Raw genomic sequence first — 14,770 nt, forward strand, 5'->3', positions numbered from 1 at the left:
TCATTATAACAGAGCAGCGTCTATAAACGAGGAGGTTCCTTTGACTTTGATAAGCTAAATTTGACAAATGTGATGGCTGTAGTGACCTACACTTTCTGAAATTAAGTAATTTCAGAAAGTGAAAGTACTTTAGTGGATAATAATATATGTTATGGAGTCACTTGTTTAAACAAATATAGAATTTACAAGAATTATAGCTAAATGTATATAACTAAAAAGAATAGTTTATTTCTTTTCGGAAAAATACACTTATTCCCTTTCTTGCTGAGAGTTAAAAATGTAGTTTGATCACAGTAATTATGAGGCAAGCGCCAGCAGCAAGTTAACTTGGAAACACTGGAAAGAGCGCTTCCCGTAAGTGTCCCCGACATAACCCTCATAAAACCACATCTACACTTCAGTTTTTGTAAAGATTAAACAAACAAGATATTACCAGTTAATCATTTGTGAGCTTTAGAGGCAGGGAGAGGGAGGAGGATTTCGCTACTTTTGTACCTAGCTCCATAATTACTGTAAAGACATGAAAGTAGTATCAATCTTCTCTTCTAACTCTCAGCAATAAAGTGAATAAACTTGCCAAAATGTTGGGCAATTTCTATTTTAGTGATGCAGTTCAACATGACCAATAATAATTGCAGATTAGTAAATGCGTCATCACTCAAAACTATATACACAAACAATGTCCTTTAAAATAAGGAGTCCCTTACCAGGACTGTAGAAGGGGGTGTCATGTCTGGACTGCAGGTGTTGGAGCGTCCAGACATCAAGGGTGCCTGGTTCTCATCCTGCAGGGCAGAGGCCTGGGCTAGTACTGCACAGAACTGCATCTGGGACTGGGACTGAAGCTGAGGCTGAGGCTTGCTGTGGTTGTGGCTTATGTTACAGTTCATGGCTGGGCTGGCATCATTGCAAGTCCAACTAAACATCTGGGCATTCCTTGGGCTGTTCTCAAGGACATGGGAGGCAGAAAGGGTTTCATGGCTGCTGAGTGTCCTGACTACGAGCTTTTCCTGTGAGGGAGTTCGTAAACGCCGACCAGCCTGGCTGTGGGACTGGCCTTTGAATGAGGGTTCTTCAAGTGTAAAGTGAGCACCATTTTGGGCCCTGGGTGAATGGCATTCTGTCCCCGGATCACCCCGGGGCTCGTCTGTGCAAACGGGTGCATGTGTGGCAGCGGTGCAAACACTGTCTCTGCGAGTTTCATGATGGCTGGGTATGTGGCCGTTGGTGCAGCCGTTGGTGGCAGTGTGTGAGGCTTGTGGGATGTGTGTGACGTGCGAGTATGTGCGGACCGTGTGTGTGACTGTCGTTGTGTGCGTGTGGTGCAGATGGCTGCCGCTCCTGCCGTGCCGTGGGGACAGAGAGGGGACAGACAGTCTCTCCTGGATGAGTCTAGTTATGTCTTGTACTGCCTGGGCGATCAGGGAGCCGTCCCTCTCCCTGTCTTTTTCCTTCTCCTTCTCATCCTCTGCATCTCTTGTCTCAGTCATTTTCAGCTTCCTGCATGCTGCAGGTTTAGGGGAGGAGCTCTCCCACTTGCTATAAGAGGTGTCACTCACGGGTGTGTTGAAGTGGTTGGGCCACACACGTCCCATGGATTCATAGGGCGGTACCTCGGGCTCTTTGGTCTTACTGGCAGTTATGTCGTCATGGTTACTGCCCCACATAGCTTTGGGAGGGTTGTCAGAAGCAAAAAGGCTAGGGGGTAGCGGCGGTGCTGTGGGGTCGCAGAAGTTGAGCCTCTGTGCGATGCGGGCAATTACTTCCTGTCGCTCCTGCAGCAGGGAGCCAATCAGTGGGTTCGTTTCGTTTGCAGGCCTTGGGGAGGGGCAACGCGGTGGCTCAGCCAAGGAGAAATTCTTAAAAGCTCTCAGTGGCTCAGGGATGGAACCCTTTGACCTATCACTGCTGTTTATGCCAGACTCATAATCCTCTACTGGCACGGGGTCAGATGAACCATTGAGAGCGTTGTACAGCCACTTTCCTGCCCTGCTTGTGGGAAGTGGAGAGGGTGAGTGGGAGCGGGAGGGCGTAGGGGAATGAGAGGACCTGTGGAACAGAGGGGAGCCCTGGCGTTGGGGGATGTTGACCTGTGGAAGCTCTCCATTCTGATATGTGTGGTCCTCACCTGGCTCTGGGCTCTTCTTACTGTAAGGAGAGGAAACAGCAGTGTGGGGAAGGCTATTAATGGGGATGTTGTTGATGGGGAGATTAGGAATCGGTAATCCATTGAGGAGAAGGCCGGACATAGAGTTGGAGCTCTTGCTGTACATGTTAGAGTTGTGAAGTAGGTCGTCTTTGCTGGGGTCCTGACTCTTTCTGTGGGTGGGCAAGCCACCATGGCTGTTGAGGTTTGGGTTGAGGCTGGGGGTCTTGCTGTAAAGCGGAGGCAGGCCGGTATGGATGCTGCAGGCCAGCGTGGGATAGGTGGGTTGGCGTGGGAGTGACTGGACACGAACCTGCAGGGAAACACTCTGGGATACATCTGGGACTGGGAAAATGTGTTCTGAAGGCGGCTGGGAGAACTGCCACACCAGCTCCTCATCGGCAGCACTGATCCTGTTTGACAGAGAGATTCAATTAACCGCCATTGTTAACTTTTAAATCTTAAAATATCCAGGAAGTGTCAGAGCCTCCAGAGATTCTGTTTTACTTCTTCCGATTACATTTTCAAAACAGCACGGCAAATATTTGAAAGGAACAAGTTTCCTGTCGCTTTGACAATCTGGTGCAACAAACCGCCGGTGACTGACCTGTACAAGATGTTTCTTGGGACGATACCGTGGGAGGCGCTGAGCCAGGCGCTGAGCTGAGAGAAGAAGACGTAGGAGCGAACAGCCAACAGCAGCGTCTTCTCCTCAATGAAGCGATCACCGCTTCTATTAAAAACACAGTTGAAAAGAGGTGGAAATGTGCCAGTATGTCAGGTTAATGAGAATACTGTTCAAGGATGGGTGTTGTTTTTTTTAAACACAATGTTCCCCGTTTCCGCACGTTAGTAGGAAAGTGGGCCAATTTGTAAGGCTAATTAACCATCTGAGTATCACAATTTACATTTATTACATTGTATACCTTTTTTAGCCTTCACCTTTGAGCTATTCTGTACATTATAGAAATGCTAAGATCTGCACGGCAAGTACTATGAATTTATTAAAACACAAAAAGTAAGGATTTCACAGCTCTTATACGCTGTCCTAGGGGCTACATTGTGTTTTCTTTGGATATAGCCATTTAAACTAGGAACCTAATAACTAAAACATACCATATTTGTCTTGTAAACGGCAGACTTTAAACTAAATATTTGAAAGCATAGTCTCCTTTGCATCAATCTAATGGGACAACATCTCTTTTCCATGTTTAAATAGTAAGATCATGTGTGTAGGCCTATGTGTGTATATCAGCCTTACTGTCTTGGAATTGGCTGCAGGGTCCATCTCTCCAGCAGCAGAGCATCTTGTTTGATGATCGGGTCGCTGATGGGGTTACTCGGGGGGCACTCGTCTCCATAGCAACAGTCTGGCAGGAGCATGACCTCGATCATGATGGGCATGTTGTTCCTCCAAAGCAGGATCACCTCCGAACGGGTTCGCCTTGCCTGCCGACACTGGACACACACACCCGCAGACAAAGGTGGAGGGTTAGTGTTGATTACTGAACGTCAACAACCGGACCTTGAACCGTAGGGACAGAGCAGATGGGACCCACATAGGGCCCTTACTTAGATCTGGGTTTCTCAGTGATTTTATTTAGGTCGCATCTTAGTTCACAATATTGACAAACTGTTTTTTTATTTATTTATATATATATATATATAAAATCTCTATAAAGTATATAATGTCTAGTTTTTGTTTGAAAGAAGTGTGTGGTTTGGGTGCCGAGTTCAGAGTGATCAATTCAGTACTTCATCACTAATATCTCAAAAACAACAACCAATATTCTTCTATTCCTTTTTCCTCTTTTACCAATCTAAATAAAGTTTGGTAATAAGAAAATAATTCCTTCATGAAACTGATTTCTGAAAAGAGATATTGCTATTTAGTTTTTCAAATGTATTTTTTGGGGCCTTTTAGCCCCACAAGCGTGAGCCACATAGTCCCATTAAACAATATGTCTAATGTGCGCCCTAAGAGGGCCTAAAACAAAAATGTTCATGACTTGAATGACGCAAATGAAGCAGCAGCAACAACAACCTCTAGTAAAATGAGAAGAGACACTGTCATCTATGTGTGCATCTATGCATGTGCACGTGTGTGCTACCTGGGGCAGTTTGTCGCTGCATTCGTGCTTGTGAAGAGGCGGCATGGCCGACTGGGCTGGTGGACAGTGTAGCCCCTCGGTTCGGCCCTTCACGGAATATTCTGGTGTCCTTCCTTCTGTGATGAGCAATGTCAGAAACGCCAGGAACTCCTCGGCATCATACTCGAAAAACTCCTCTGTTGCATCTAAGAAAGGCAGAGAAACAGAGGGTCAGCAGATCTTTTCAAATCCCTTCACATCTAAACAAGGAACCAATTGGAGGAAAGTAGCAGGCAAACTATTCATTTACCAAAGCTTCGACAGATGCTGGGGGCAATATAGATGTAATCAGAAAGCCACCTGTATTGACATGATAAGCACATTTACACCTGAATGCTTTTTAGCGCAGTATCTATGGCTATTTAACTTTGGCTGGAAAGACTTGTTTGGAGAAGGGGTGTGGGGGAAGGCGGTGGATGACACAACTTTTCCAGTTTGAACGCTTCAGAGGAATATATTTAGACCTCACAAGTCAGCTGAGCGGAGGAGTGACGCCACACACTGCCTACTCTCTTGCTGAAACAGTACACACACCTGCACACAAGCAGAGACAATGCCGACACTGACGTCACTGAGTCAGTCATTGACAAAACATTTACAGACAAAAAGAAAACCTTAACCAGAACAAGAGGACAGTAAAGAACAGAAATAGTAGAGTCATGCTGCACCGCCCAGTGCGCCATCATTTTTGTCAACCCGTCACCATTCAGGAACAGACTATGCCTCTCTCAATCAACAGCGAGACTCTGGAGCAGGACTAACAAGGAATACTCGCATGGTTGTCATGTTCAAATTAACGATCATTCTGAACCTGTGCCGTGCACTACGATTCACAATACACCAATTTTAAGGGGAAAGATGGGGACTGTATTATTAGTTCACCAGTAAAAATGCTACTTGCAGCTGTGACTCCTCATTTTGTCTCCTAAAAAACATCTCTGTGCTCCTCCAGAGAAAACTCCCAGAATCCCACAGGAGGTCAGCTGATACACAGCAGCTCTGAGAATCACAGCTTACTTTCTTTACAGCACACGAGAAGAAACACTTATGTAAAGAAGCTGCCTGCCTACAATCTCAAGCCCTCCGTCTGCCTTCATTTAAATCAGAGTCAAACGCATATTAGGTCACAATTCCGTGGATACTTTTTACATTTTAATCAATTTGAGGAGGTCACGTCCTCATAAGGCTGGAAGTACAAAATACACACAAACACACGCACACTGTCCTTCTCCCACCAGAGCCAGGCTGGCTAGAACAGAGTCCCTCTCTGCTGGCTCTGCAGAAGTGTGAGCTACGAGCTGAGCTGCTGCTGCTGCTGCTGCTGCTGCTGATCGTGTGTGTGTGTGTGTGTGTGTGTGTGTGTGTGTGTGTGTGTGTGTGTGTGTGTGTGTGCACATCACAGTCACGCACATTCCTCCAAGGGAACTCCTCCTACATGCCTTTGAGCTGCTACTGCTGCACGTGGAGTAAGGCGCAGTCCAACACAAAACAAGAGGGGGGAGGAGAGGGGAGGCAAGGAGAGGGCGGGGGTCTGTTAGCCAGCTGTAAGCTTAATAAGCACAGGGTGAAAGGGATGAAGGCTACATTCAGGGAAAATCTCCTTTTCTTTATGGGCTAGAATCGGAAAGGCTTTAACAAAAGGGTGCAAATGACCATCAGTGAGAAAGAAAAAAAAAGGGAGCAAGAGGAATACAATGTACGACAAAGGTCAAGAGTCAAGGTCAGAGTCCATCACCTTTACATGATGGCTGGCTTGAAAGTACAGCAGTGGGCAGTATAAAGTGTTCCAAGTTCGCACTAGGAAAACTATGGTTCCCGGGGGTATTAGGAAATTTGGGTAACAAAATAGAAAGGAAGCATGGGTGGATGAAGGAAGGGAGGTAAAAGAATGATTAAGGGAGCAGCGGAAAGCAGTTTTTGTAAAGCTGTGTACTACATACACCCCCCTTGAAGAAACACACACACCTGCTTATGTGTGTATTGTGGGTGTCAGATTGCTGCTCTCTAGGAAAGGCAAACCCAGGAAAACATACATGAAGACAGTGAAAAAGCAAACACACCATCACCAAACATGTGAACCCACTGAAAACATACAGACAAACACAACACACACAAGCAGTGCAGGACAAAGGACCAGTGATGGAGGCTTTGGTTAAGGGTCCAGCCCATAGATGAGAGCTGTCATTCTTTAGGGCGTCGTGACTGAATAGAACATTCCTATGAACACACACACACACACACACACACACACACACACACACACACACACACACACACACACACACACACACACACACACACACACACACACACACAGATCAGGAAGCAGGACAACACATAGGCTGAGAAGCAGGAAACCTTTTCATAGACATGAAAAGAGCTGTGTTTAACATATAGAAGCACTTTTACAGAACTGAGACCCAGTTTCATCCTTCTTCAACAGCTTGAAATAATTCAAACTAACAATCTAGTTGTAATTAAAAAATTAAAAATGTAGAGTCAAATCAATGGTACAAATATTGTAATATTATTTGGGAATCTATGTAACATTCCGGGTTGTTTACCAATCATTAAGCCTCACAATGTTCAATCTTGCCTTGCTCCTCCTCTCTATCCCACCTAACCATGACCAATTAATTCCTCGCTTTTCCATCTCTTTAAAATGAAATCTGTCTCTCATCATCCTATAGTTGTACTGTTTGAATTAAAGTGTGTTTGTAAGATGTATTTTCTTTCTTTCTCCAATTTATTAGTGAGCCCTCTGTCTGTACTGTGGTGTACATGATGTAATTCAATTGCAGATACTTGCACTGCTTAAGAAATGCAGAAAAACTGGAGAGAAAAAAAACACACATTTCAATCAGGTTTAGGTCCAATGTTTAAATAAGAGGCTCTGCTGATACATCTGGCACAATACTGACCCAAACCCAGATACATCAAAGACAATGCAACACTGGTCTGACTCTTTTCCATGTGCGTGTGACCTCTCATCCATCTCCCAATAATGTGTGATCTGAATTATGTAACATGTCGGATTTAGATTCAGGCATCTTATTATTAGACCTGTGACCGCCTGCCACCAAGTGCAGCTTGAGTCCCGCCTACAGATCAGCTGGTTGGACCTGTGCACACGCACACGCACACGCACACACACACACACACACACACACACACACACACACACACACACACACACACACACACACTTCTCCGTTTCCTCGGGCCAACAGATCAGTATAGTCATGTGGGATGGAAAAAGGCCTACCGGACAAGAGCGGAACGATCAGCCTTGGTAGCAAATAGTGTTCAGAGTAAACCCGCCGCGATACACACTTAGGAGTGATTCATCGTTACCTAAGACCTGTCAGAGAGGCAAATGAGTCAAACATGTCAGTGCCTGGTCGAAATGGTTATGGCAGCGATTGCAATTCGGATGCTTGCGACTTGAATACATGTTGGCCGGATTACATTTTTACATGCTGCACGCTGTAGCGTGTCTGTTTTAACAGAGAGACAGATGGGAAGACGGAGAGAGAGAGACACTACGGGGGAGACACGTTCATATAAGCCGACCCATTAATCTGTGCACTGCGGCCACACAATCACTGCATGGATGGCCCTCTTTCTACAGCAAATCATACTCTGCACACACACACACACACACACACACACACACACCTAATTTCAATGCTGTGCAAGTACCCATATGGCAAAACCACTCCGATCCTCCTGCGTTCAGCCGGTGCGGATCACTATGTATGTCATTTGTTTGTGACCACACTTCGTTCAAATGAAGCAGAGAGCACAGCTCGAGTCTAGCTAGTCTTTTCTTCATCAGGGATTTGTCTGTGTTGGGGGACGAGAGATAAAAAGCAGATGAGAAAAAAAAAAAAAAGGCACTGATCAAGGCCTTAGCTGGAACAAAACAGTGATGAGCTCACCTATGGCTGGGTTACTGGTTACCAAAGACGGAGCGTTACACACACACAGACAATATGAGATATTATACTGCTGGGCAGCAACCAGGAAGAGACCAGACATACTTCAGAGGGAGAGAGAGATGGGGTACATAGATATTGGAAAAGACAGACGAGTCGTCTAAAGGGCAGACAGGAAACACGCACTGTTAGTTGGAAAGGCAGACAGGAAGTCAAATTAACGATGTTTCCAGTTAACTGTTTGTCAAGTGGATTGCATGCAAACGTTGGAAACCTTGCAGAAGAAAAGTGAATTGGGGGGCATTTGACAGAAGGACGAATAAGCTGAGTTTATAACAAATGACTAACAATGGGGTGTTCAAATTCTACTTAACTCTGTATAAAATATTCAAGCCTAATAGTCAAATCAATATAAATGTGCGAGGAAATTAAATAATTTAACGAATGGCTAGTGGCAAAACTGGCTGTGACAGTAAACATAACTGGCCACAGCTTCTAATGAGAAAGACACTAAAGCCCCTTACTGCTCCAATGGGGCAGAGTCCATTGTCTCAGAAGAATAAATAATAAAACTAAGAGAACAAAAGGTCGGTATAACGGACCAATTCCGTAATGAAAAACAACGCAGCAGGGCCACCAGAGGCTTTTTAAGATTTTAGACTTGCTCCGTGTGTAAAATCATTTGGAGGTCCTTACTTGATATGATTTAATATGTTTGCTTTTTTCCCCCTGGGACCTGCAGACTCTAGATAACCAGTCTGCCTGGAGGCTGTGTGTTGAAGGCATTTCCAGGCAGCTTCAACGCAGCAGTGGCAGCAGTCTGCTGAGCTCGCTGAGGTGTGTCGGCTTAACGCACAATGATATCAAGCTCCTTCTGGATGGAACTTAACAGTGAAGGTTCAAGGTTCCCAACTGCAAATTCCTCCTTCTGATCAGGTACAGCACCGGATGTTCTCGATGGGAAACAATTCTGAGCAAAAGCTTTTTTTCCCTGCACGAACACATTTGTGAAGTTGCAATAGCCTGACCTTGAAATCATGCACGGACGTGCATATGTAAATGTGCCTAATTTCAACAGGGCTGCGTGATATTGCAACTGGAATTGTAAATCATGCCTCCATGCAAAGTCCTTCAACAATGCTGCCATATTTGCATTAGCAGGAATCTCAGCTGCAACAAGCAAAACACTTTTAACTTCTCCCCAAGTTGCTCAACAACTCACAAGAGTGTGTTCATCGCAGAACAAATATAACTTCAACAACAGTTCTTATTCTGTCACATGGGACTTTGTTAGATGAAAAAAGTCAAACACGCATTTATGTACACATATGTATACGTACAACTTTGCCCTAATTGGAACACCAGCCAAAGTGGGTCACTGTACTCGTCTAGTTATCCTCGGCTCAGGAAGGTAACAGAGGCAATATGATTTATATTTTCAAATGTTTACTCAGAGAATAGTGAGACAAAACTGCAGTTTCAATTATAAGAGATACATTTAAGATTCTCATCAAGAAATGTGCCGCCCTAACACACAAGCATATGTACATACACACAGCTGCACTTCTATCATGAATACACAGAGGCAGAATGGGAGATTACAGTGGCAGGTCTTCCATGCCAAATCTCTTTACTGCAGCCCCCGGTAAGATAAATATAGACACAACTTTGTAGCTCTCGTTTTCTGTTTTTCCTGTCTACCTCTCTCCCTCTGATTTGAAAGGGCAGGTTCTTACAATCAATTGTTTGATGACTTTGTGATAGTGTCTGCCAGCAGCCCCCCCATGTTAAAAAGTGCTAATGTAGTCCTGAAGACATACAATATGGAACTAGGGGTGGGAATCTCTCCGTACCTCATGATTCGATTCAGAGGAATCGAATCATGCATATTTATAATAATTCATAATTTAAAAAAAATATGAATTTACTTCCATTGTTTTTTATAAATGTAATATTAGTTACAAGCAAAAGAGATGTGTCAACTGGAGGGTTACATTTACAATAATTTACAATTATTGCAAAGAGAAGACAAAACGAAAGTAAAAATCAGGCCTGTAGCAGCATCCTCGCAGTAAAAACACAGATGTGTGCCCTTATTCACGAATAAACAATACAGACTTATCTTCAAACAAATCCCCCTGCTACATCCAAAACAACCATTTCTGAAACACGTGGCAAAACAATACAGTGATAAAGTGCGCGGTTACGATCACATAACCTTCTATGGCTACTTCTATCTTACCCGCTTTCCTTGGTGACTCCATGGCTTTACCTTTGGTTTGGTTGCGTCCGTAACAACGTGGAGATGAACGTTGTATCTCGGTCCCAAAGTTTGCAACATAGCGCGGAAACAACTCTGATTCTCAATGACCGATGAGGGGCGCAAATCCTTGACAAAAAAAAAGGTGATCTACTTCGTGAGTCTCTTCTCCCTTTCCGAGTTTGACGGAAGAACAAGCGAAATGTTCCCATACGTTAGCGTTTAAGCCAGAATGTGTCGGGTCAGATCGTATCCAGGTTCGGCTGCTCAAACTCGGCTTGCCCTCACCCAAACCCCGCTAGCATTTAGCCTAGCTTAGAACGTAAACAAGATGCACGTGGATTACGTCTGTTGCGTTCAGGGGCAGCGGTAAACCAAAAAATGGAAGCCCGTAGCGTCTAGAATTTAGTTTTACATTTCCGACTATTAAGTTTTCTGCATAGTCATAATCGCGATGCATCTCGCCCCCCCCCCCTCCACTATATATATATATTGAACGATTAAATTAATTGCAATTGTATCTTAAATGCTGCCACATATGCCATACTGGGTTCCTTTGATTTCCATGTCTGGGCTAAGTTAAGTGCAGCACTCTTCCCAAAGCAGAGCACAAATAGCTAATGGAATATTTGGAATTCACAAAGGAGCTACCCTAAAATCCGCCAGGCTGGGGGCTTTTGAAGACTGCAGTGTAGTCCACTATGTGGCTCTCCCAAGACCAAAAAAGCACACAGCCAGTTTAAAGTGTGCAATGCACTGGTAGCAAAGCAGGTGGCAGATTTGAAATGTCAGCAGCTCCGGCCACTGCTTTTCACCATCATGGGAATTGTTTGAAATACTGTCTTTTCTGTTCCACAGCCAGTTCTGCAGTCTGACTATATTTGGAGACCAGCTGGTCTACAAGACCAACTGAACTGCATCTCCTTTTCCCTATCTGAAGGATTTCAACCGATTGCTTATATTGTTTATTAAAGTATGTGTTCCTAACCAGCTCTCAATTTCTATGAGCACGTTACAACAAATGTGTAAGACAAAATATATAATGTACGGGCCTAAAGAGAAGCTACACAGGAGCGAGCAGTCGCACACTCAGTATGTGCTGTATGCATCCATTCACTCTATATTAATGTGTGTACGCATGTAGTACCATGTAGAACAATCTGGTATACACAGAGCAGCTAATTTACTGTTCGGAGAATTCACGGACATAACTTCATCTGCTGTTCAGTAAAAGTTACGCTCATGCGAGACTGTTTACAGATATTCTGTCAAGCATTTCGCTAGTGAGCATAACATGTTGTACTTGAGTCAAAACACCCTGAAACCTTATACACAAGTGCTTTGAGTGAAAGCATAGTGTTAGTCCTTTGCAGATGTTATGCTAAAATGTTGTGCTTTATACCAGCCGATCTTCCAGATTGACATTACAACTTAAATTGCAAATTCTGATAGCTATGAGGTAAGATGTCTACCACTATGGTTTTGTATTTTCATGTTTCTCGTAATGGTGCTGAAAGGCAGACAAGGAGTCTTTAAGATGTCTATTTTTGCAGTCTGGCAATGGTGTCGTCCTGACTGAAAGCATATTGTGTCTTTCACTTCCCATGTTGAAAACATGTAGACAGGCAAGTGATACCTGTAGGTTTGAACAAATTAATTTTTGTTGATTAGGTACAGCTGATATATTTTTTGGTGGTCACCAGCTAAGAATATAAAGCCTGATGTTGTATTTGATCTAAAAACCTTTGTTATTTTCAGATGCTGTGGGCCAAAACATTTTAGATGACTTCATCATGAAAAAGTTGAGACTTTGCTCAGTACGTCTGAGGAAAAACCTGTTAACCCCCACACACACCCATGCAATACTACGAGAGTTACAGTGTGCTATCAATATGCACACGGTGGGATTAAGACAATTAACTGAGCCCCGGTAATACAGCATCCCTTGTCCTTTTAAAGTCCCACTATGAAAGGAGGTGACGCAGTAAAGGAAAAGGGATGCATGGTCTCAGCCACTTCTCTTCTGTGATCAACGATCAAAACCGTTGACCAGAGTGTTACCGGGGTAACGGAGACATTGTCTTAAACAATCCGGTCACGGTGATTGAAGAGTGTCTGTGTGCAGGACTGAGCTGCACCAATACTCAGCTTTGTATGCGACAGTGAGCTGCAGGCTTGACAAGAAAGTGTTTGAAGACAATTAATGCTTGTGTTATGCTCCGTTAGAGAGAGAGTGTGTGTGTGTGTGTCGCACACTCTGTATACAGCATATGTCTGTGTTAGAGCATGTCGCTTGCGCTCCGACTATACTATGTCCATGCATTGTACACAGAGACTGCCTGTTGTGCGTTAAGCCGTTTATGTGATCATACTCGCTCTGCGGGTGCGTTGAGCTTCGTGTAGGTGTGTATGTTATCGTAAGTGTGTCTCAGTGTTTATGTCACTGTTGTATTGTTTGTTCTCCCTCTCCGTGGTAGCAGAGGCTTGCCGCTAAATTACAATTGTAATAACAGGGTCAGCTGTGTTTCCATTGCATTGTATAACATGTCCCTGGCAGCTCACCTTTCCTGTTTTTGTCTGCTTTGTGTTACAACAATTAAAAAAAAACACTGGAAGTGGTGGTGAAGTCTGCCAAGAAACTGGCACGTTTTGTCAGAAGAATGGTACGAAGAGTAAGGAAAAGATGATCCAGACCCAGTTTGATGTGTTAGAAATTAAACACATTTGTTTCAAATTACTGCTTAAAGACTAGGTGACTCTGATATTTTAAATTATACTTTTAAGTTGGCCATCAGCATGTCTCATAAGTAAACTAAGGTTGTTGTTTTTTTCAACCGCTGCTTCAGAAAGTTTTGTTATGGTCAGGGTTTCCAATATTATGTGTCTTTCTCAAAACATTTCCAGTTTTCTACTACTTCAGTCAGTGGAACATTTCTTCAAATCTATAGACTTAGGATCTATGACGTGTATGTGTGTGTGTGTGTGTGTGTGTGTGTGTGTGTGTGTGTGTCCAACTCTGCAACACAAAAGGGGCAGATTCACAGCCCACGTAGCAACAAGCCCTGATTGGCGGAGAGGGTGAGTACAATTCCAGCTGAGGAGAATCATTCTTCTGTTTTGTGAACTCAGCTGCTACTATTCTCCCACTGCCAAAAAACAAACACACACTCGACCCAGACAAACCCATGCCCTCTTTCTGACACACATCATCATCAGCCATAAAGACAGCGGTTGTTTAGAAGCTGAGCAACTAGCACACGATTTGAAGTCACGTGGTATAAACAAGCTCTGAGCCTGTGGAAAAAAAAAAAATTTCATCATGAGACACGTACGCACTAAACTGACAAAACTCATCTCAGCTGAAGTGGAAACAAGTCATTTTAAGGCTCCGTCTGACCTCGGACCTGATTTTAGAGCGCATCCATGTGCTCTGTCTATAAATTAGTACTTCTTTCACTTAGTTCTTGACATGTCCTTGTCTCCCTTTTCCATACACCTATCTAAAAATAAGACACATTTGTTTAAACACATTTCTATAGAGAAAAAAGCATCCCATGTTTTACGATTATAGTTGCATATTTAGAATTAGTAGGTCATCTATTTTAAACCCACACTTGCTGCAGTTAATTTTTTGTTGAGTCTCTGCAAACACATCTCCAATAAAATCACTTGTGCTGCTCAGCTTTCTCACAGTATTAGGTCGGTTATGTATTCTGTATAAAAGAAACAATGGCAGCCTATCACGGTTAGGTAACCGTGGCTGACAGAAGGCCGGATTATATTGCAACTACACACTGGTTTCAGTGAGAGGCATGTTTTCAACCAGGCTGGTTATAACACCTGATTCAGATGAAAACCTGCATACTCTCTGCCAGCTACTGACCACAAAAGGCGTAAAATATAATCCCAGACCCGCTGAGACGTTCAAGGTTAGGAATAATTTACAGTATGCTCTCTTCAACGTCATCAACCATAGCAACTGCAGTCCTCGAGGAAGGTACTTAACGTCCCTATTATTCAGATGAGCTCCTTGGTGGCTAAAAGAGGACGACTGGTTGCACTGGGCGGCTTCAAGGTGCGAAAGCATTTGGCTGAGTAAATGTCAAGCGGAGAAAAGCTGAAAAAAAAATGTGCTGTACATTTTAAGCATATTTAAAAACATACCCATGAATACTTAATGAGGTAGGATTACTCGTGGCGAACAAGCATTTAAGTGCATGTGTGACATTTACTTGTTCATAAGAATTCATCACACCGCTCTCTCCTAATCCTCCTC

General features: G+C 43.7%; 1 protein-coding gene across 1 annotated transcript in view; it reads right to left on the minus strand.

Annotated features, from left to right (window-relative positions):
- Positions 1 to 14,770, minus strand: part of atosa (atos homolog A) — a 28,367-nt gene that overhangs the window by 4,554 nt on the left and 9,043 nt on the right. The window contains exons 2-5 of the mRNA XM_079217122.1: positions 4,258 to 4,442; positions 3,408 to 3,604; positions 2,754 to 2,879; positions 708 to 2,559 (exon numbers count right to left, since the gene is read on the minus strand). Of these exons, the coding sequence (XP_079073248.1) occupies positions 708 to 2,559; positions 2,754 to 2,879; positions 3,408 to 3,604; positions 4,258 to 4,442 (2,360 nt within the window). The remainder of the gene's footprint in view (positions 1 to 707; positions 2,560 to 2,753; positions 2,880 to 3,407; positions 3,605 to 4,257; positions 4,443 to 14,770) is intronic.

This window comes from Taurulus bubalis, assembly GCF_910589615.1.
Source record: "Taurulus bubalis genome assembly, chromosome: 4".
NCBI classification, from domain to species: domain Eukaryota; kingdom Metazoa; phylum Chordata; class Actinopteri; order Perciformes; family Cottidae; genus Taurulus; species Taurulus bubalis.